Consider the following 21,012-nt stretch of genomic DNA (forward strand, 5'->3'; position numbering starts at 1 on the left):
TTCAGAGCGTTCCCATGAAAGAAACACAGATCTGGAATGGTGTGGGAAACTCATGGGGTAACCAGGGGGTGTCCTGACCTGCTGCCAGCAGAGCAGCCATAGGACTGTGTGAGATGCGGCTGTCACCTGAACACAGGAGAAACAGGGCCTGGAGGGGAGACTGAAACACTGCACTGCGTACAATAACACGCACCAAGAGTGGAGGAAGAGAAAAAGAAAGACCCTAAACGGAGAGAATGCCCACTGAACGGCAAAGCTCAGTGCGTGTGTGCTGCTGGAGGCCATGCTCATCAGGAGGCTGGAAAAGATGAGCTGTCAGCCAGCAGGAGCTTTGCTCCCCAGAGGCACGGACGTGCAAGGCACCTAAAGGGCTGCTGAGGTACTGAGACCCGGACAAAGCCTCTCAAGTCCTTCCAAGCTCACCTCCTGCTCAGTCCCACCACTGTCATGTCCATCTGCTCAGTGCTGCCAAGCAATCTTTGCATTAAGAGATGTAGACGGGGACAGAGCGCTCCAGAGCAGCACCATCAATGATGGAACCCATCACAAGGAACTGGTGAAGGCGGAGGATTCCATCACAACACCACAACACTTCCAGTTCACAGCAGGATGGCAATGGGCAAGCAGAGCTCCTGACGTGCAGTGACTGCCAGGCAGCCAGGAAGAGCAGAGCCAAGAGATCTCGGTACGTAAAACAAAAGGAAAACCTTTCCAAAACAGTAGTAGTAGCTTCAGTACAAAACTGCAAATAAAAGAGGTGCCCGTTGCTGACATTAAAAGCCTATTTAAGAGCAGTTAAAACATATCACAAAGTTGTTAAAGTACATCTGAGTTAAGCAAAGGTTACGGGCTTGCACCAGGGTAACTAGACTGATGATATAGGCCTGACCTGCATTACAAAGACATGTGCACTGGCTTCAATAAATACATTTTAAACACAATAAACTCTATTTACTCAGTTACTGCCGTTTACCTACAGAAAATAATCTTGCATTACAAGGCACGGGATTAGTTGCTGCCAGCACGCCAAGCCCACACAAAAGGCCAACTACTAAAAGGCAGGTGGTGGTGAGGAGGTCACCTCCCTCACAGCCTGCAGGTGGAGCCCCATCTGGAACAGCACTTCTGCAAGTGCAAAAGGTGCAAACACATCCCAGACAACGGCACCTGGGGAGGAAAAACACGCAGAAGTCTCCAGGTTTCTGCAAACATTCGTGCATGACAGGCAGCTGGGTGCTGCCTACCAACGTTAGGAACTCAGTGGTGCTTCACCAGCCACATCTATTTGGGTTAACTGCAGCTGCTATCTATGGGTCGCAGTTTGCTGAAGCAGTACTTGTATGAGCGTACATCAGATACATCAAAGTCGCAGTTAGTGTCGGCATCGGTTACACCAGCTGAAGAAAGGCACATCCTCTTCAGAGAGGGGAATTAGGGCACAAACATGAACGATTCTACCCCTTGTTTTTGGGTTTTGGTTGGTTGGGTTTTGGGTTGGTTTGGTTTTTTTTTTGGTATCAGATAAAGCAAGGTCAGATTAACTCAAGATCCCTAATAGCCTTGTTGATATATCTCCTGTTCTCTCACTAAAATTAGGCTTTTATTTTCTTTTTCTCCTGCCCTGGGTATACACAGCGCAGTTTCACATGTGTGAGAATCACTAGGATGCAAGTTCTGAATGACCAACGGAGGCTGCATCTGGACAAAGACAGCACTGTCAACCTCAGCCAACAAAGCCCAGTCCAGCACCATTGGTTTCATACAAAGCATCTTTGAAGCGTGCTGCTTTCATGCCACCAAGCTCCAAGGTTAAGACTAAGGAAGGTTTCATGCACTCACTCCTCAGCTGGTCCCAGAATCACACACAACTAACAGTGTACATCCTGCAAATCACAGCCAGCTGCCGCTCATCAGAGCTGCTAGAGACAGTTAGAGAAGGACATAAGCACAACTTCCATTTAAGCAGTTCATACTAACTGGTTACCTGCTGGGGGGAGAAAATTGCCCAGGTAAATCTATCCAGTGACTGACTAACCATGGCAAACTGAACTGGAACCGTCAGAAGGAAACAAACGTTCCTGTTTCCCATGAACAGAACCTCCACGTTTTCTGTCATTGATCACCCAGAAAACAAAAACAACAAAACCCAACACAGTGATTTGCTGTGAAATGTCAGGTGGAGACTCCGAGAAGATAAAAGTGAAACAATTAACTCTTCAAGCACAAATGGGCTTCTACCCGAGTCATCAAAGGGAAAGCAGGATCACACTGAAATAACTCACTTTGAGAATAAGAGCCATCTCAGCTATCTCAGTCAGCCCAGGAAGATCATTCTAAGTTGATTCTCAGGGTGTAAAGTCTCTTTGAAGAGTGAAGTAAAACCTTAACTTGGTTGAGGAGATTACGAAAGGCTTGCACCTAATCTGCTCTTTCGCCTCTCCATTTCAACAGCGCTAAAACCTCACGCTTGAGTGATTCCTCACTATCCTAAGTTCCTTACAGTAGGAATCTGCTTCTATTAACAAAACACTTGCAGGTGTTCCCTAGGTCTTGCTTACTGGATTTGATCTCTGTTAACTCTTCACATAAATGATCACAGTTCACTTTAAGGCAAATCTCAGTAATATTTCTGGCATTTTTGTATGTAAACAAATAGTTTTCAAGCTCTGAATTGGCAAATTACAACAAACGCACAGCCAGACTTCTATTTGTCAAACCAGTTTGATCTGTAAATAAGAGATGGGAAAAAACAGCACCTGGACTTAAGGCAAAGTTATCAGAACTTGTGCTTTCCAGCAAATCTAGCAACTGGTGGTGATAAAGTCAAGAAACTGGGCTTCAGAGAAGTCCCTTCCTTTGTTTCCCTCCTCTAAATAAGAACAGAAGCCAAGTGATCCCTGGAGAAGCTGGAGACTGGAGCTTCAGAAATTAAGTATATATTTGACCTCTCCGCTGGAAAAGAAGTTGTTTTGTTTCAGTTTCCCTGAAGCAATAAGACTGCAAGAATATTCTTTGCATAAACCGTTTCTGCTTAGAGCTGTTAGTGCAAGACGCAAATCTTCAACTGAACACGTTAAAAAGCCCTCCAAAATTCTAGTCACTATTCAACTTTGAGCATCCATTGGCCGAGGTAACTACAATAAGACACATTTCCTTGTGTTCTTCTTTGTCACAGGATAAAGAACTGCACGCACAGCTTCAGCAAACACCTCCCGAACACCCTCCTGATTCAACGCCGAGCACTCCAAATATTTGACTGCTCCAATTTGTTTAGCCAGCGAAGTCCCCTGTTGTGGGGTGGTGGGAGCCAAGCTTTGCTCTTTTAACTTTTTAACTGTTTCCAGGTCGTTTCTCAAGTCTCTCTTCGTGCCCACTAAAAGAATGGGAACATTGGGACAGTGGTGAGAAACTTCAGGATGCCACTTGTGCCTCACATTTGCATAGGAAGACGGGCTGCCAATGGAGAAGCAGATGACAAATACATTGGTTTGAGGATACGAGAGTGTGCGCAGACGGTCATATTCCTCCTGGCCTGCAGTGTCCCAGAGATTCAGGCTAACCGTCCGGCCATCAACAGTCATTTGGGCACTATAGTTGTCGAACACGGTAGGGATGTACTCTTCTGGGAAGGCATTGGTGGTATAGCTGATGAGAAGACAAGTTTTCCCCACAGCGCCATCTCCAACAACTACGCACTTTATAGTCTGCATTCTTTACCCAGATACAAAGTCCTGCACAAAGCAAGAAAACAAGTTAGGAAAAGCACGCTCAATGAAAGTCATTTTAAATAGATGCTTTTGCAAGTGTTTTTTAACATCTCTAACAGTTTCTTATCGCAGCCAGACACGCTCAGTGCCTTGGAAGCCACAACGAAGAGCTCAGAGGCTAGGAAGACAATAGTGAAACAGAGATGCAACAAGTTGAAAGCTCTGTGACAACTGGCTGCCTTCCAACTACACAAGTACAAATTAGCCAAATTCCCACAGTCCTGCCTCGGGAGCAGACAGTTTCCCACAGGCAAAAGGGACAAGTCCTTGGGAAGTACCTGCAAGCAGAAAAGGAGTGCGGCCTCAGGCCCTGTAACAACATACCCTCTTGTTGTTGCTAAGTCCATCCACACGCACTCTAAGTTGACACTTATTGCCTACGTACTCTACTTCCAGTCAGTTTATCACAAAGAAAATGACGGAATAAGCCAAGACATCAATTGCTGGGCTGCACTGTTACTGTTTCCTACAATAATTCACTCAACTCACAATCAATGGAGTAACTACGTTATTCAGGATGAGAAGTTGAGACAAAGCTGTTGTTTGAAATATAACAAGAAATGGTATCCAGATTATTATACATAAAGGATTTTTCTAAAGAAGCCAAGAACAGATTATTCTCTCTAATTGGTGACAGAACAAGCAGAACTTAATAGGCTTGAAGTAAAATAAAGCAAGCTTATATTAAGCATTAGAAAAAACACATGGTACAAAAGATCAGTAATCAAACAGCCTTCTCAGGAAGGTTGTGAAAATGTTACTCAGGATACATGTCCCTTAAAGGCTTTCTTATCCTGTTTCTGAAATGTAAAGAGTAGGTTTCATCATTGAATGCACGCAGCCTAAAACTCAATTCATTCTAAGCATTTATTACAGGAAGTTCCATGTACTTGTTCATTAGCGCTGTGGAAAACTACAAGCACAGTCATTTGCTGCACATTTCTGTGCTGGAGCTTCCACTGCTTGTCTGAGCAAGAAAGAACTTGCATCTGCCTTCTCACCCAAATGCCTTTGGGGTACTATCAGTAATCCCCGACTCACAACCAGCACTAAATATGCTGCTTCAAACAACCAAACGGTGGGAGGAAATATATCGTGCATTCCAGAAGAATCCCAGCTCCAACAGCATCCACACTGTGCAGGAACATGTGAAAATAAGCAAGTCAAGTACTTCACTAATGAAAAAAAATAATCACAAAATTCCTTCCCTCCAACCTCTCCTTCAACACCATCCAAACAAATCAACAGCTTGTTACTATTAAATTTAGCTTTGTCCTTTTGCTTTGTCCTTTCTGAGACAGTCTGTATCTATATACTGCTATCTTCCCACTGGGAGCACACAATTCCTCTGTGCTAGCTGGAAATAAAGTGCCTTAAGCTTTGGCACTGCAACAGGCAGCTCTGGAGAGTGATCCTGACTCTGGTTACCACGACATCCAGTGCTTAGGGAGGTATCGATACGTAAATCCTTGCTATACAAAAGACAATTGGCTCTGGGAAGCAGCATAGAAACTTTGCACTAGAAAGGATGGGCAGGATATGTGATGGGATTGGAAGGGACAAGCAGGAGGAAGACACAGAAGCACCTTTTCCTTTTTGAAAATGACAGGAATGAAAGTCCTAAGACATCATGACTGACCTGAAATGCATCTGGCAGCGACTTTCGAGCTTTGGAAGAAAAGCCTACACGTGCATTTCTACATGCATCCAAAACATTGGACACCTCGCTTCAAGGCTACAGCCAAAAGTAAAGAAATATGCCCACAATTTGAAATGGTAAAGGTAATCAGTAAGAAGAACAGCACTGACCAGCAAGAGCCAACAGCAGGACTGCATATATTGTTCCCAATCAGTTGCACCAAGATTTTCATTTAACGGGGCTAGAAGAAAAAAAAAAATTAAAAAAAAATGGTAAAATCTGTCAAATTCAAGGCTTAAAAACATGAGTTGCATTTTGCAAAACCCGAGGTTAAAACTCTATTAGAAATAAAACTGCTGAAAGCATTAGAAATTCAACGTTTGTAGCATTTTACCATAACACTGCTGTATCTAACGATGCAGCTGTAGCCCACTCTCCTTAATTCTGTTTCCCTGCAGGACAGGCCACAACCTGCTCTGACACACTGCTCACCATCACAGCCCTCACACACCCCCAGAGCTGCATCCCTGCCCAGTAGGCAGCATGACACTCTCTAAAGTGACCCAGAAGGGATGACCAGTCCTGGCATCCACTGTACCGAGCTGTACCAGCAGCTCCAATGCGACCGAGACAGTGGTGGAATGGTGGGAATGAACCACAGAGCAGAGGAACCTCAATGAAGTTACTGGTCTTTATGAAACACAAACCACGAGCTCCCCCAAGGGCTCACTTATTAATTTCCAAACAGAATGTCTCACAGGAAGGCAAAGTAGCCCAGAATTGCATCATTATCTGCCCGCAGCATAGGCTGATACTGCAGAGGGTCATTGCACCAGCAGTGAAACACAACATAGGCAGTTTCATATACTGGTGCACTATAATGTCACATCACCTCATACAATCGTTAGAGAGAATAGCTCGATTCAACCCCATTTAAAATGTTCTCTATTCAAAGATTATTTCTGTTGGGTCTTTATTTGAGAGGTCATTTGAGCTTTCAATTTGGAACACAGTCATAAGGTAACAAAAAAGCTGGGAGGATTAATGCTCTTACTGCATTAATATCTTGAAATACCTGAGTAGAGCTTCAATTTTAGGAGAGCAACAGTCGAAACAGGAAGCAGCTCCATGCTAATGTGCCAAAGCACCAAGCTAAGTATAAATTACACAGAGATGATTAAAGAGCCTGTGGGCTCTTAAGTATGCGTCCCTGCAGGGCACCTTTCAAGTATTCCTCTTAACTGAAAGGAATCGTGTGTGGCATTTGCAGACAGAGAAAGAAATGCAGACCAAGGTACAGGAATTAGCAGTGAATTACTGAATTCAGAGAAACTAAAAGAAAATGTAGAGGGAAGCTGACGCCATAGAGAAACCTGCAGGCTGAGAGCAGGTGTAGTGAGAGTGAAATTCCACGTACAGCAGGTAAAAAAGGAGAAGTGAACCAGAAAAAAAAAAAGAGGGGAAAAATACAGATGAAGACATCAAAAGGAAGGTTCAGAATACAGAAACAGAAAGTTAGGCACGAGCTTCAAAGTGAAGTTTAAAGGTTACTTGGCAAGGGAAAGGAGTCAACACAAAGTCCAAAGTAGTGAGAGAAGTAATTCTGGTTGCTTCACCATGCCAGAGAACACACTTTGATTACAGCTTAGGCAGGAGATCGGCAGAACACCAGGAGTTCTAAGAGTTAGGGTAAGAATGGGAATCATTTTGAAGGAATCGAGAAAACAAACATGAAATCCACCACCCCACAAACAGTGCTGTATGAAACCACACAGATGAGCTCTTTCTTCATCAGTGTCTCTGACTTTCCACGCTGGCATTCCAGTCCAGGTTAGTTCTCTTCTCAGAGGATCCTGCAAAGCACGCTGCGTCTGCACACCTGGTGCCTCCTTTGGAATGTGCAAGATCTCAATCTGCGTGTTGAGGCATTGTCTGCAGAGCTGTTCTGACCTCATTCCACATGCTCTGCTATCCTCAGCACCATCAGCTCGTGCTGCTGTAACACGGGACACCGGCTGGGGAAATTCACTCCCCGGGCTCCAATGTCCCCACAGCAACATCACTCAGCTCCTCCGTGCTACATCAAAACGCTGCTGAGGGAAAGAAACAACTTCTAGACCTTCTCTTCAGTGCTTGAATAAAATTCCCCCTCTGTTGAGAAGGGAGGAAAAAGAATAATGACAAAAGAGAGTAAAGAAGAGCCGGAGCTCTTTTGGGGCTTTCTTAGAGGTGGTTTTTTTTTAATACTTCCTGCACTTTGAAAAACTCTCGGAATGGGGAACTATTTCTTAGCAGGAAATCTCTGCCCTCGCTGCCTTAACGCTAAATGCCTCTTCTGGGTGGATTTTAACTTTGATCATTGCCCTTTGATAACCTCATTTTCATGAAGCTTGTCAGGTCTTCAGCTCCTCTTTCCAGTTTGGATGGGCCCCATTATGGCCAAAGCACGTGCAGAAAAAGCACCGGGAGCACACTGTACTGAGCTGCTTTGTTCTATTCAGTCATCACCTTTGATCAATCCCTCCCTGTTTTGCAGCCACACAAGCCTGATAGTCTGTTATCAGGAGCAAGCAGAAGTCCAGAAATCTAAACAACTTAATAGCTCATCTTCCAGTAACACAAACTACATGGGAGATGATTCATGCTGTCCATAGGAGAAATCAGGGAGAACCCTTCGGCTGTGAACTGGGAGGACAAGGCAGCTTGAAACTATATCCTACCATCCTCATGCAAAGGAGTTGCTAAGATTTCTGGTCTGTGCGACTTATCCACCCGCCCTAACAAGAGGGATAAAGAGGCTTTCAGCAGCCTAATCAAGGCTGTGTTCCTATTCCATAACAGCTCAGTTTACTCTCCATTGTTTTAGGCAAGCGCCAAACAAGTGGACAAGTGCCAAACTCTCAGCATGCGTGCCAAGAAAGAGTGAAAAAAAGGCTAAATAGGAGATCTCATCCCTAATGCCCTGACCATTCCTTCAGCAATGAATGACCTACTTGGACTTCTGAATGCCTTTCAAAGTTTTCATGCTGCTTTCTGTCCTCCCATTTACCTGGACACACAACACAGCAGCCAGAGCAGAAACACAGAGGGGGAAACATTAACCAGGCGAGGATTTCAGCAGTGCAGCAGGAGCCTGCAGCCCACGAGCCTGTTCTGTGAGCAGCAGAACCAAGGGAGGAACTTCCTTTCTGCAGCTCTCCACTTTCAGGTTCAGTTCCATGCACACATTGCTGGCATCTAACACATCTAACACGAGCACAACTATCACTGCTTCTTCATTCAGTGCAGACGCTGTAAAGGCCTTCCTCTTCTTTACACACACATACACACACAAAGAGATTTCAAAACCAAAAGAAACTGCTTAAAACCTTCCATGTAACATTTTGAAGGCCAGTACCGCTGTCAGATTAGGCTGGGATTGGTTTATCTGCTGTTTTGTCTGTTTGTTTTCCAGGGATGGGATATAAGCTTTGCAATCAGCATTTCTTAGGGAACAGTGGAGTCAACTTTGTAGCTTAGTTCCACACAAGCTGTTTGGGCACCTCAACCACACAGATCTCAATCCATCATCAGCACCCTTACAATACAAATTTGATGGGTACACAACACGAGCAACCAAACGTCAATGAGTTTAAGTTCTACAAAGCCAGGATTGCAGTTCATTAGAAACAAGCCAGGAAAACAGCAGCACAGCTGCGAAATAACACTGTGCTGAGGTGCAGCTGTACAGGAACTACAAACTAGAACATCTGCAGATATCGAAAGGCCCACTGCACAAACACAAAATGTATCCTGCCGTAATCAGAAACTGCAGAAAAATGGTTTTCCTCCTACAGCCAAAGCATGGATTTGACACAAGTGCCTTTCAGAAGGTATTTAAGCACATGAGTGATGTGCTACAAAGATAATGGCAATAAAGGTGCCGGAGCAGGACTGCTGGCTTCACACAGCTCAGGAAAAGCGAGCACTTTACAGTCCTTTCTACTCTCTGTAGATTTATCCATTACAGGTGGTATTAAAAAAAGCAGAGCCTCAGAGACCAACTAAGTGAGGAGAACCAATCATCTAGTTACAGCTTCCCTCACTTTGATTTGAGGTGGGGGAAAAACAAGCAAACAACAGCAACACTGTGTCTGCTTTCCCATCATCTTTTGTCACCTGGTGGTTAACGACACTATAAACATTTTATTCTGAAGGAAAGTTGGAAGAAAGCCACTGCTCTATCAGGGGGGTAATGTGTCCACTGGGAAAACCTGGCCTTCTTCCTTAGGAAAAGGCACTCGGACCTCCTTGATTCTTTGTTGCTTTCTTTCTTTCTCCTCTTCCACTCTCAAACTTCACAGGGAAGTAAAATAAACAAACAAAATGGCCTTGCTCAATCAGCAGCAGCCTTCAGAAGTCTCTTTCAATAGCCTTGATACAACCAAGTCACAAGTTAACGCATACAGTAAGCGTGTATTTGCTCATGGCTACATTATTGCAATATCTGCCGCTCTTGTTTGCATCAGCTGCTGTGCTTCTAAAAAGTCAGCAGAAGTCCCTCTGACTACAAAGGAGCCCCTCAGCCATCCAGCAGACCTATGCACATAGGACTGGAAAGCAAAGACCTAAAATACTCCTCTTACAGATGCCAAACTAACACACAGCCTCAAACAGCACGAAAACATTTAGCGCTGCAGAAGAATCAGCACCTCATCACATAAGCAAATCAAACTGAGCGTTCACTTCCTTCCTACTAACTGCAAACCACAGACTTCATTCCAACATCTCCATAAGGTTCCACTGCTGGAGTATACTTCAAAGCTCCTTTTTTGAATGGAAACAGCTTGAAAGCCAAAATGACAAATGATGTCTCCCAGCCATAAGTTCCCTATGGAAAGCTGCTCGTAAGCAACCAGGGACAAACCAGGCAACAATGGTCTTCATGCTCAGCTCTATTTGCACAGCAGAGAACTTAAAGCAAGAAACAAGGCGGTTCTTTTGAAAAGAACAAAGGGGCATCGTATCAAAGCACAGATAACAGGTAGACTTTCCTCCGGCAGCCTGAGCTCGCAGTTCCTCGCTGCAGAACATACTGCAAGTGTCTATATGTTGAGAAGAGTTATTCTCACGACAGAGAGCCCTTTGTTGAGACAATACCTGAGCCCGGCACTCCGCCGCACGGTGCCGGCAGGCCGCCTTCAGGCCTCGCTCCGTCCCGCTCCTCGCTCCACACGGTGCCGTAACGCCGCCGGTTGGTGCCGAGGGACAGACCGTCCCCGCCGCTCGGCGGCCCTGCGAAGGAACAGCCCGCGGTTCGTACGGCGCCGAGCGCGGCCCGGCCCGGCCCTGCGGAAGGGGAAAGCGGCGGAGCAGCGCGCGGGGCCGGCCGCACTTCCTGTACATCGCTGGGCAGGAAACCGGGCCGGAGGCGAGCGCGCTCCAAGCACCGCAGCACCGTGCTCCCGAGCTCCCGCCCGCTTCCCCCGCACGCAAGCCCCGCACACAGCGCTTCAGGTCCGGGCCCGCAGCCCGACCCCCCTCGGGTCACGTACCGCCCCGGGCCGCGCTTTTCGGAGCCGCTCCCGCCGCCCCGCGCCCCACACAGCACGGCCGCCCCCGCCGTGACAGCGGCCGCCTCCCGCCTCCCTTCCCCACGGCCATGAGGTAAAACCGCCCTGAAACCCCTACAGGGCGACGGCAGGGCCTCGCTCCCCCCGCGGTGCGCACATCCAGAGCCCCGAAGCGGGGAACGGACGAGCCGAGCACCGAGGACCGCGCGGCCGCCTCCTCCCCGCGCTCACCTCACGCGCCGCCGGTGCCCGCTGCTCCCGGGGCGGCCAACCCGCGAACCGGACGCACCCCACCGCGCGCATGCGCAACGCGCACGCGCAACGTTCGGCCGGCGGGTCCGCCAGGGGGCGCTCCAGGAGGGGTGGGGAGACCCTCCATGAGGAGGGGACGCTCCTGCCGAGCGGCGGCGTCTCGACGGCTCCGCCATGGTGCGCGATGGGCGGGGGGAGGAAAGAGCCGTAAATGTCACGGTATCTCCGTGCAGCCATGGCTTGGTGCTTTTATTGCTCGTCCCTGTCAGCGGGCAATGCTACGGGCCGCTCGGGGCTCCGTCCGCTCTCACAGAGCGCTCCGCACAGCCCCCGTGCAGCCCCCAGCTCCTCATCCTCCTCATCCTCCGACCAGCTCAGGCTGTCATCAGACTCGTCCTCGGGCTCCTCCGTGCTCACCGCCGCCGGGTCCGGCTGGCCCTGAGCGCAGGCCTTGCTCTGGGGCTGCTCCAGCCTGGCCCAGGCCCCGGGGCTGGACTTACAGAGCGTGATCTCCACCTTGGTGGGAACCATGCTCACAAAGCTCTTCTCTGTGTCGATGACCTGGAGAGAGCAGAGGGTGTGGCAGCATTCATGGCGTGAGCTCTGCCACAGAGCAAAGAGGAAAGCCCTCTGCTGCTGGGCAGGCAGAGCAGGAGGAGAGCACGCGTCTGGGTGAGCCTCAGCCTCAATAGTGTGGGTGCCTGGCTCCATCACAGCACATCCTATGAGACACAGGCAGCTCTGCAGCCAGCAGGACAACCTTCTGCAGAGGGGACACGGGCAGCGAGCACCAGGAATAAAAGCAAGAAGGGTATGTGCAAAATGCTGAGCCTCAATGCTCCTCTGCAGCCAGCAAGAGGCTGAGACATCGGAGAGTGAGGCTTGTCCTTTGTGTGGCTTCAGAAAACACAGGGACTGAGCCAGATTCAAGGAGGAGCAAATCCAGAATGCCTGCAGAGCCAACGGCAACACTCAGCTGCTCACAGACAAGGATTAGGCGGCTCAAACACCAGCAGAGCTCTGCTCACAGCCCCTGGCAGTGCTACAAGTGCCCATACCTCGGCATTCTGGTTCCCAGGTGATCCCAGCACTGAGGCAGCGTTTAAAAGAGCAGCCTCAGTGCTTCAGGTAGCAGAGCAGCCAGGCACAGCCCTGACATGGCTCATGGGGATTGCTGCCCATACAGGATCAATGGAGAAAAGCGTAATTTCCCCATCAGCCTTTGCTGCTATGGAAAACTGCAGCTCTGGAGATAAACAAATCCTCTCTGCTGCAACAGCAGCGATGGATCTGTGTTCTCTGCAGGGCTTCAGGAGCTGGCAGCAAATAACGCCGAGGGAGGGACTGTGAAATGGCTGTTTGTTCCACAGATACGCCAGCCTGTGCTCAGCAAACAGCAGAGTCCCGCGGGTCGCGGCGTTTCTGCATGATAATACAATTAATGTCTTCCTCGCGCTGCACACACAGGAAGGACTGTGAAGAAATTGTAGCAGCAACCATTTTGCTGCTTTTTCAGAGCTCTGAGATGACACAGGGAATAATTTTCTTCACTGAGCCTGCGTTTGGGGCTGCAAATCTTCTCCAGCAGCACAGGCTGCAGATTTCTGAACAGGGAAAGCAAAGTAAACAGGATCTTACCCCCCAGAGATCAAGTTCTGCCTGGAAAATCTTATTCCCTTCAAAGATGACGTGAACTTCAAGCTGAAAGATCAACAAAAAAATGCTCTTAGTGGGCAGCACAGCACTTCCAGAGCTGCTCCCCAGACAGTGCAGCTGCCTTCCAGCACCATAATGCCTCCTACATCCCAGCTGCAGTCTAACAGCCTGCTGATCCCTTCCCTCTCACCCCCATTCCTATGGTGTGGGTCCACCTCTGCCACCAACCCAAGGAGTGTTTGGAGTGCCGACCTCAGCTGTTGACTAAACAGGGACTGAAGGGTGCCAGCAACCCAGCCAGCTCTTGGCTCATCAACGTGGGTGCTGTGTGCCCCTGCCAGCTCTCAGCCTCACTCACCACGGTGCGGTTGGCCTTCACGCTGCTGAGGGTGGGCAGAGGGTTCTTGCCGTAGATTGTCACCACCACTTGGTTGCCGGTTTGGTGCCAGTCCTGCCTGCATGACACCGCCTTCTTGTCCTGCCAGGGAGAGAAGCTGATGGTGCATAGACAGCAGAGGTGATGTTTGTGCCGAAGGATGCTCAGTCAGTGACTCTCTTTTCCAGAGTGCTGGCTGAGGGTGGTGTCAGAGCACAAGCAAACTGTGCATCTGGTGCATGTTTCCAAGGGGAGGTGGTTCATGTGAGGGTGGGCAGCCCCTGCCAGACTGCACCATGAACAACAGAGCATCTGTGCTGTGCTAGCTCCAGAAGTGTATAGACCAGAGACATCCCCTTGTTCTAGAGTCACTCTGCAGTGCCCAAGCTCACATCAGGAGCAGGCACAGTGCACATCCAGCTTGGTCTGGAGGGCAACAGGGGGATCATCATTGGATGTGGATGATGCCAACACACTGAGTTTATGACCCAATTGCTCACCTTTCTCCCGCAGGAGCTTTGGCCCCACCAGGTATTTCTGAGCATCACCAGGAGACAGACCCTACTGCAGCTACCACCACCGCAGCCAAAGAAACAGCAGGGAGGAATCCCAGCCCCTTACTCAGGTAACTGTTTGCGCAGACCATTCGCACTACAACACTGCAATTAATTCACTGCGCGGGGACAACAAATGATTGCCTGTTAAAGCAGCCTCCCTTTTATCCCCGGCATGTTTTCTGCCCAGGACAGAGAACATCCTGAGCTCGTAGAGGGGGGCTCAGCAGAACACGGTGCACTTTCAGAGATATCCTTGGCTGTTTTGTTGCAATTTCCCCAGCTCCAGCCTGTTGCCAGCCAAGGGAAGCTCCCTCACACACACACAGCACCAAATGGATGAGGTCCCTCCTGTGCAGCAGCTGCAGAGAGAAGGCTTCACAATAAACAACTGCAGCCGTTTGCAGACATCCGCCAAAACTTCTGGGGGATTTTTGCAGGGCTTTTCCTGTGCTCAGCTGCCTGTTACTATGCAGCAGCTCTGTAGGCTGCACTGAAGCAAAGGCAGAGGCAGCCCTCCTCCGGCTTCCTATTGCACGCGTGCCGCGGGCATGAGAGCTGACAGGTTGTGTGAATGAAGAGGCAGTGTTTTAAACAACAGATGAGTGCAGATTACGCATTCAAACCCTGATCCAGTCATCCGTGGGCAATTATGTTAATTAAGAGAATTAGATGTTAATGCAGAACGGGGGGGAAAGATCACACCTGAAGAGCCAATTAAGGGCTCTCTCTATGGCAGCCACCTGCCCAAGAGCTCCCCTATTGCTTTCCCATCACTTACTGCCTTTCCCATCCAGCAGTGCCGCCCTGTGCTGCAGCCCGGCTGTTCCAGGAAGGCACTGAAGTCCGTCGTTCTGATCCCGCAGCAGCTCCAGTACTTCATCCTGGGGGATAGCAGGGCTGCCTGAGCAGGGAGCTGGAGCCCTCAGGATGGGACTGCACAGACCACTCCCGGCCTGTGGCAGGGTGAGCTTGCTCCCCATTAAAGGATGGTTTCTTACCCCTCGTGGAAGACAGGAACACCAGGGTGGAAAGTACAAACCTCTGTGTTGCTCTCTGGGCCCTGGTAGATCTGTGGGCAAAAGGCAGAGGCAGCCCTTGGCTGTGCCTCCAGCACAGCACGGCAGTACAGCTGGGCTTCTGCCCATTCCTGTGGTGGTGCCCACTGTCACCCCTTCACCAAAGTGCAACACCTGATTGACCATGGCTGGTGCCAGTCCCTGCTCTGTGCCAATAGCATCTTGCTTCTGCAACAACATCCCCACTGCAACACCCCCATCTGCCACCTCCCCGCACAGCACAGGGCTGCCCAGCAGCTGGGTGCTTTGGGCACTGCAGAAGACTGCTCTCATCACCCCTAAAAATGATTGAGATGCTCATCCTTTCTGCCCCTTCTCCTCCTTCCCTGGGTGTGTCAGTCCCACGTCCTTTGCTTGCTTCCCTCTCTGCTTCTTTGCAAGCATGCTGGCCTCCCTCTAGCACAAGCTTTGATGCTGTCAGACCATCCCACGTGGGACGGCTTTAGGGCAAGACAGGACGTGGGCTATGCTTCAGGAACTAAAAGCAGGCAGCAATTATTCCATCCCCATTTTCAGAGCAAAGGTCCTGAGTACGTGCTGTACGTCACTGCAAGCAATTAGCAGAAATGGAACATGGGGGTGCCACTAATCCAGGAATTTAAAAGCCTCTTGGAGGAACGTGGGCTGAGGTCAGCAGGGGCAGCCGCTTCCCCCTGCCCAGCACCCTGCCCAGCACACAGGGAAGGGGAGCAGCACAGCACAGCAATGCTGGATACTCACTGCTTTGCAGGCTGCGTTCTTGCAGGTGGTGCCAGCTCTCACCTGGGCAGCTGCCTCCCCTGTGAGGACAGCACAGCTTTGCTCAGGGACACACAGCATGCCCCGAGCCCTCCCTGTAGCCCCTGCTCTAGGCTTGCCAGGCAAGACCTGCTGATGGCCATCAGCTCATCACTACCTGCACAGTCGCCCTTTGGCTCCTTGTTGTTGGGAGACAGGCTCAGTTTCTCCAGTGCATGCTCGAGAGATCGAGATACTTTGATTGGCAGCAGTTGTCGTGGCTCATCAGAGCTGGAAAAACAACAGCAACAAAGGACGAGTGGGTGTTTGTTTTTTGCAATGCAAGTGTTGCTGCCTTTCCCCAGGAAGCAGGCAGGGCAAGGCACATGCACAAGCAGCAGCAAGGCCAGACTATACTGCCTGCTGAGCCTCCCTCACCTTGGTCTTTCCCGCTGCATCTTCTCAGCTGATTTTGGTCCTTGGACGATGATCTCCGCCATTGGCTTGGCCTTTGGCTTGTCTGAGGTCTCCTCTTGCGAAGGCTCGGGAGGCTTCTCCTTGCTGTGAAATCCCTTCATGCATCCCTGAGCAGCAGAGACAAGCCTGATATCTGCTTTCCCCTTTCTAACCTGCTCCCAAATCCTATCTCTGTGACCCGGTGGCTCTGTGTCTTGCAGAGACCCTATGTGAGGGCAGGGGTGCCTGCGGGGATTGCTGGTGACAATCCCATGTGCGGTTTCACCCGGACCACAACAGGAAGGCCTCAGCTCTGCCACACTGCAGCCAAGGGCAGCAGGAGCCTCCTGCCCCTCCTTTTGCTCCCAGCACTGCTCAGACACCACAGCTGTGCTGGCATGTGGGGGAAGAGCTGCGTGGAAGGAGGGTCCCAGCTGCTGTGACACTGCTCTCCAGAAGGCAGCACCCAGGAACAGGCAAGAAACCCCCGGCAGGAGCCATCCAGTGCGAGTCACTCACCTTAATGGAGAGGAACTCAGAGAAGTCTGTCGTGCGCTTCTTACAGCAAGACCAGCCCTGGGCACCGGGAGAAGACAAAATGGTTGGGGTGGATGATCCCACGGGACACAAAGTCCCAGCCTGCAGCTGCAGTCCTGCTCACCTTCAGGGCATCATGGAAGATGGGGACGCCCGGGTGATACAGGCAGGAATCTGAAGAGAGAAAAGCACGCAGAGCCTTTTGTGAAGGGCTGCCCTGCCTGCCAGCTGCCTGCACTGCCCGGCAGCTCCTGAACCACCTCCTGTCCCCTGACAGACATAGGGCCGGCACACAGCAGCAGCTGAGCCCACAGAGCAGGAACACATCAGGCACCCCAGCACACCTCGGTGTGAGGCAGAGGAACGTACTTACCCTCAGAGTTGTGCTCAGGATCAAACCTCTGCCCGCAGCCCTTGTTGTAGCACAGCAGCGCCATGGCTCAGGCAGGCACACAGTGCCCTTCACTCCAACAAAAATCACATCAATCTCATCCCTGTCGGCAGTTTCCCCTCTGTTTCCCCGTAGTTTCCAGCACAGGGGCCGGGAGGTGGCTTTGCCTATCTTTGGAGGCAGCTGGAGGAGGTGGTTGGTAACCTGAGAGCCAGCCAAAGATGGACACAGCAGCTGACGGGGCACCGCCGTTATCTGCAGAGGCATTTGTGTCCTGCCCCTGTGTTCCAGCACACGCAGGCGCCTGGCAGAGGGGATGTGAGTTGTGGGGCTCCCCATGGGTGTGCTGAGTTCTGTCGGTGCCCACATCCCACCTGCATCTGGCACGGGGCATCCACACCACCACGCCGCTGGTGCTCAGTTGCATATGGTTCCAACATCTGAGCTGCTGCAGGGATGGCTCTCCATTCATTTATCATTCAGAGATGCAGCTGAAAGTTTCCTGCAAAAGGAGAGGCTTTCTAGGGTGAAACCCACGTTGGTCTCTGCATGACCATCTGCTGGACACAGTGCATGAGGCCCAAACATCCTCAGTGCAGGGCCTTGTGCAACCCAGGGATGGAATCTGCTATCTCTGCCCACACCATCATCATCCCCATAGCCAGGGAGGTTTGCTTGAGCTCCTTGCTCCCATCCTGGGACCTGGGATTTCCTCCTATGGGCAGGAAGTCCCCTTGAGCTGAAAGATTTTACTTAGTTCCTATGAACTTCTGAAAGAAAAGTGTATTTTTGTTGTTCCTGTTTGTAGACAGACATTTCCTGGGTGCTTCGGAGCGCACAGCAGCCACCCAGCACTTCTGCTGTGGAACTGGCCCTTGGCACCACCACGGCCCCAAAGCGTGCCCTATGTACAGTGCAGCATTCTCACCCTCTGAGGAACACAGCACCCTGAGGCACAGGGACCTGAGGGGCACACAGGAGAGCCGAAGGGCTCACTTTGTTCCCAGGAAGCCAGGCAGAGCCCCGTGACAGGGACTGCCCAGCCAGGGGGCTGTGTGCTGCTATAGGGTTTCAGATCTCCTTGTCCTTTCCGTGAGACATCAATGTGGCCGCAGCTGTCGCCGTCCTGTGCCAGCAAAGAGCTGGAACTCGGGTTACTTGGTGGAGGAAACGCTGAGGCGATGCTGGGGCTGAGCACAGTGGAGGGCCTGGCAGTGGGCAAGCAGAGCTCCCCAGCACCAGCAGAGCCCCTGTGTGCCTGCAGGAAGCCAGGAGTGAACCACCGCACTGCTCCATCCCCACTGCACAGCTGTGGGTCAATGGGGGGAGAGAGGCAGCCGGAAACCACACATGTGCAGCGACACCAATGAGTTGCTGTGCCTGCAGCTCCCAGCCCAGCAAGGGTGAGATCAAAGGCTGCAGCGTAGGGACAGGCTGAAGACACCCCCTGCAAAGCAAGGATGTGCTGCAGAGGTCTGTAACAGAGCTGGTGCCTTCACTGTGCTTTATAGATGAGGGAAGGAAGGAAATGAGTTCAGATGATGGCAAGAGCACAGCACAAGGCTGCACAGCCCTCATGGCTCATCCCGCTCAGAGCTGGGGCTGCCAGCAGTTGCAGCCCCGTGGTGCTGCAGCCCACCGTGCCCTGGGACACAGCTCCAAGCACAGCACAGGTCTCTTAATAGGAACTGGTCCAAAAAGAATTGAGTGCAGCCGGTTCTGAAGATTCTCTTTCCTACCCTCAGCTGGCACCCAGCATGAAAACCTTCCTTTGGAGGGTGCTGTTGCCTTGAAGCTGTCCCTACAAGCATCGCACAGAGCAGGGAGGCCAGGTGCAGTGATGGAAGGAGGCCCCGAAGGCACAGCTCTGTGAGGGGCTGAGCTGCCCTGCTTGCTTGCTCTCCTTTCAGTCAGCTCTGGCTCTCACAGTGTACACAAGCCATCAAACATGGGGCAAGAAAAAAGGGGAATGGTGGCTCCTTTCAGCACGGCCACAGCAAACACCTTCTTTGGAGTTTTGAAGGCAGTTCATTAGATAAAGCCACCATTTGGGGCTTTCTATAATAAAAGGCAGCTTCTGGTGAGCTCCTGTGTGTCAGGAAAAAGGAAAAATAAAAGAAAGGAAATTGCTGTTATTTGATGTGACAAAGTGACTTGGGTTCCAGCTGGGTTTCCCAGATTCACTTTGATTCCTGTAAACGCAGGCACTGTTTAAAGGGAAGTAGCATAAACCACAATCTGCGCAGCTCACAAAGGCGGGGATTTAAAGCTAAGGAGCAAAGTGCTGCGAGGAGCCAGGCTGCTCATCAAGCCTCAGTCCATCATGAACTCACACTGTATGAGTGCGTTTTAACCAAGCTGATCAGCAACGACAGCAAAAGGCAGTGGAATCTCCTATGGCAGTTGGGATACTTTCTGTCTGCAGATACGTAACACCAATGGTCTCCAAAAGCATGCAGTCAGACACTCTGCTCTGCTCACTGGCTGAATTTCAGCACATCTGAGCAGTGCTCATACAGAACCTGCATACAGAGCAGCATCAGCTGCCTTATCCAAGCAATGGCAGCTGTTCCAGGGTCTGGGAGTGCTCTGGAGTGATGCGGCCCTTCTTGCTCCTGCACCCAGCCTTAAAAGCATCTGCACTGCAAGCAGTCCATGGTGTCATTCCTTCCAGCCTCTGGAAGTGGCGATAAGGGATTCCTTCATGATTGCCTTCCCAGATCCTCAGTGCAGGTTTTCAGTTTCCTCCTTCATAAACGAGAGCAGCTCTTTCTAGCACTCACCCCAGGGCACAGCTTCAGTTTCTTCCTTTGCTGTCAACAGATCCTCCATTTTCACCTTAAACCTGTTTTCATTAGATGAACCTTAAGCAGTGCTAAATCCCCCCTTCCTGTTACAGCCACTTTCTCCCAAAGCTTACAGCCTTAGTAACCTGCCCATCCTGACCTGACACTTGAACAGGACTGAGGCAGTGGCTGGAGCACCCACATACTTGAGCTCTGTGCCTCCCCTACGAATCATAGAATGGCCTGGGTTGGAAGGGACCTCATAAAGCTCCAACCCCCCTGCTGCAGGCCAGGCCACCAACCTCCACATTGAATACCAGCCCAGGCTGCCCAAGGCCCCATCCAAACTGGCTTTGAACACCTCTACAGATGGATGGGGCATCCACACCCTCTCTGGGCAGCTGTTCCAGCACCTCACCACTTTCACAGTGAAGAACTTCCCCTGATATCTAACCAAGGCAGAGACTGCTGGTTTGCTGGTGAGTAGTGCAAGCAGAACAAGACTGAGACAATATGCACAGCTGGGTGTAACTTCACAGCTTCTTTCTGGTATTCCACATTTTGGAATCAAAATATCTACTTACCAGCCACTCTGCCTTAGGGAAAGCCTGCCAGTGATGTTCCAAACAAGAGGCAAAGAGCAGAGGCAGCCCCTCCATGAGGAGAGCCATTCTAGCCAAATTTTTGGCTATCTTGCTGCATGTAAAGCTACTGGAGCAAACACTGCAGGTGAAAAGCATCGCCCAACCCCTTGTACTGCACCAACAGGTAAATTGTAAGCCCTCTCAGAAGTGCCATTAAATGCTGTATCACCCAAGCATGCCAGATGCTCGTGCTGCTGCTGTCAAACATGGAAATAAGCAATGGAAACAAGAGCAGCAGCTGTAATCTCTCTCCAATCATTTATCAATCATGCAATTACAGGCTAATTACAATTAATTGAGTGACAGGTGTAAACCAATGAAAGCCTCCTGAACAACCACCTCACCCCATTTTAACAGGGTTCCTACAGGCCAAACCATAGTTTTTAAAAGCTGTTGCCTTGGTACCGCCTGTCATCTGACAAATGCTTTCGTCTTTCCTATTATCTGTAAGTCTGTAAGGCAGCTCCTTATGCTCCAAGGCTGTGACTCTCCCACACTTTCTCATCTAAACCTTTTCCTAAGCTCCTCTTTCTGCTCCCCAGCCTCAACCAAAGAGCTCTAACACAAGAACGAGGCGCAGAGGCCTCCTGGCCCTGCAGATTCCCT

General features: G+C 50.5%; 2 protein-coding genes across 3 annotated transcripts; both read right to left on the bottom strand.

Annotated features, from left to right (window-relative positions):
- Positions 1 to 1,461: 1,461 nt before the first annotated feature.
- On the bottom strand, positions 1,462 to 11,277 carry LOC107312494 (rho-related GTP-binding protein RhoG-like). Of its 2 annotated transcripts, XM_015859966.2 has the most exons (4): positions 11,190 to 11,277; positions 10,546 to 10,680; positions 5,577 to 5,647; positions 1,504 to 3,731 (listed from the first exon to the last, which is right to left on the bottom strand). In XM_015859966.2, the coding sequence occupies exon 4, from the start codon at positions 3,708 to 3,710 to the stop codon at positions 3,135 to 3,137; it is 576 nt and encodes a 191-aa protein (XP_015715452.1). In that variant the 5' UTR covers positions 3,711 to 3,731; positions 5,577 to 5,647; positions 10,546 to 10,680; positions 11,190 to 11,277; the 3' UTR covers positions 1,504 to 3,134. The 2 variants fall into 2 exon arrangements, with proteins under 2 accessions (XP_015715453.1, XP_015715452.1); XM_015859967.2 differs by lacking the exon at positions 5,577 to 5,647 and having other exon boundaries at positions 1,462 to 3,731.
- A 147-nt stretch (positions 11,278 to 11,424) lies between these two features.
- Positions 11,425 to 17,220, bottom strand: ITGB1BP2 (integrin subunit beta 1 binding protein 2). Its single transcript, XM_015859963.2, has 11 exons — positions 16,959 to 17,220; positions 16,710 to 16,759; positions 16,568 to 16,624; positions 16,031 to 16,176; positions 15,771 to 15,883; positions 15,596 to 15,654; positions 14,798 to 14,868; positions 14,578 to 14,680; positions 13,225 to 13,344; positions 12,849 to 12,911; positions 11,425 to 11,771 (listed from the first exon to the last, which is right to left on the bottom strand). Exons 1-11 carry the CDS (start codon positions 17,020 to 17,022, stop codon positions 11,460 to 11,462), a joined length of 1,158 nt encoding a protein of 385 aa, XP_015715449.1. The 5' UTR covers positions 17,023 to 17,220; the 3' UTR covers positions 11,425 to 11,459.
- Between the last annotated feature and the right edge of the window lie 3,792 nt (positions 17,221 to 21,012).

This window comes from Coturnix japonica, chromosome 4 (genome assembly GCF_001577835.2).
Source record: "Coturnix japonica isolate 7356 chromosome 4, Coturnix japonica 2.1, whole genome shotgun sequence".
In the NCBI taxonomy this organism is placed as follows: domain Eukaryota; kingdom Metazoa; phylum Chordata; class Aves; order Galliformes; family Phasianidae; genus Coturnix; species Coturnix japonica.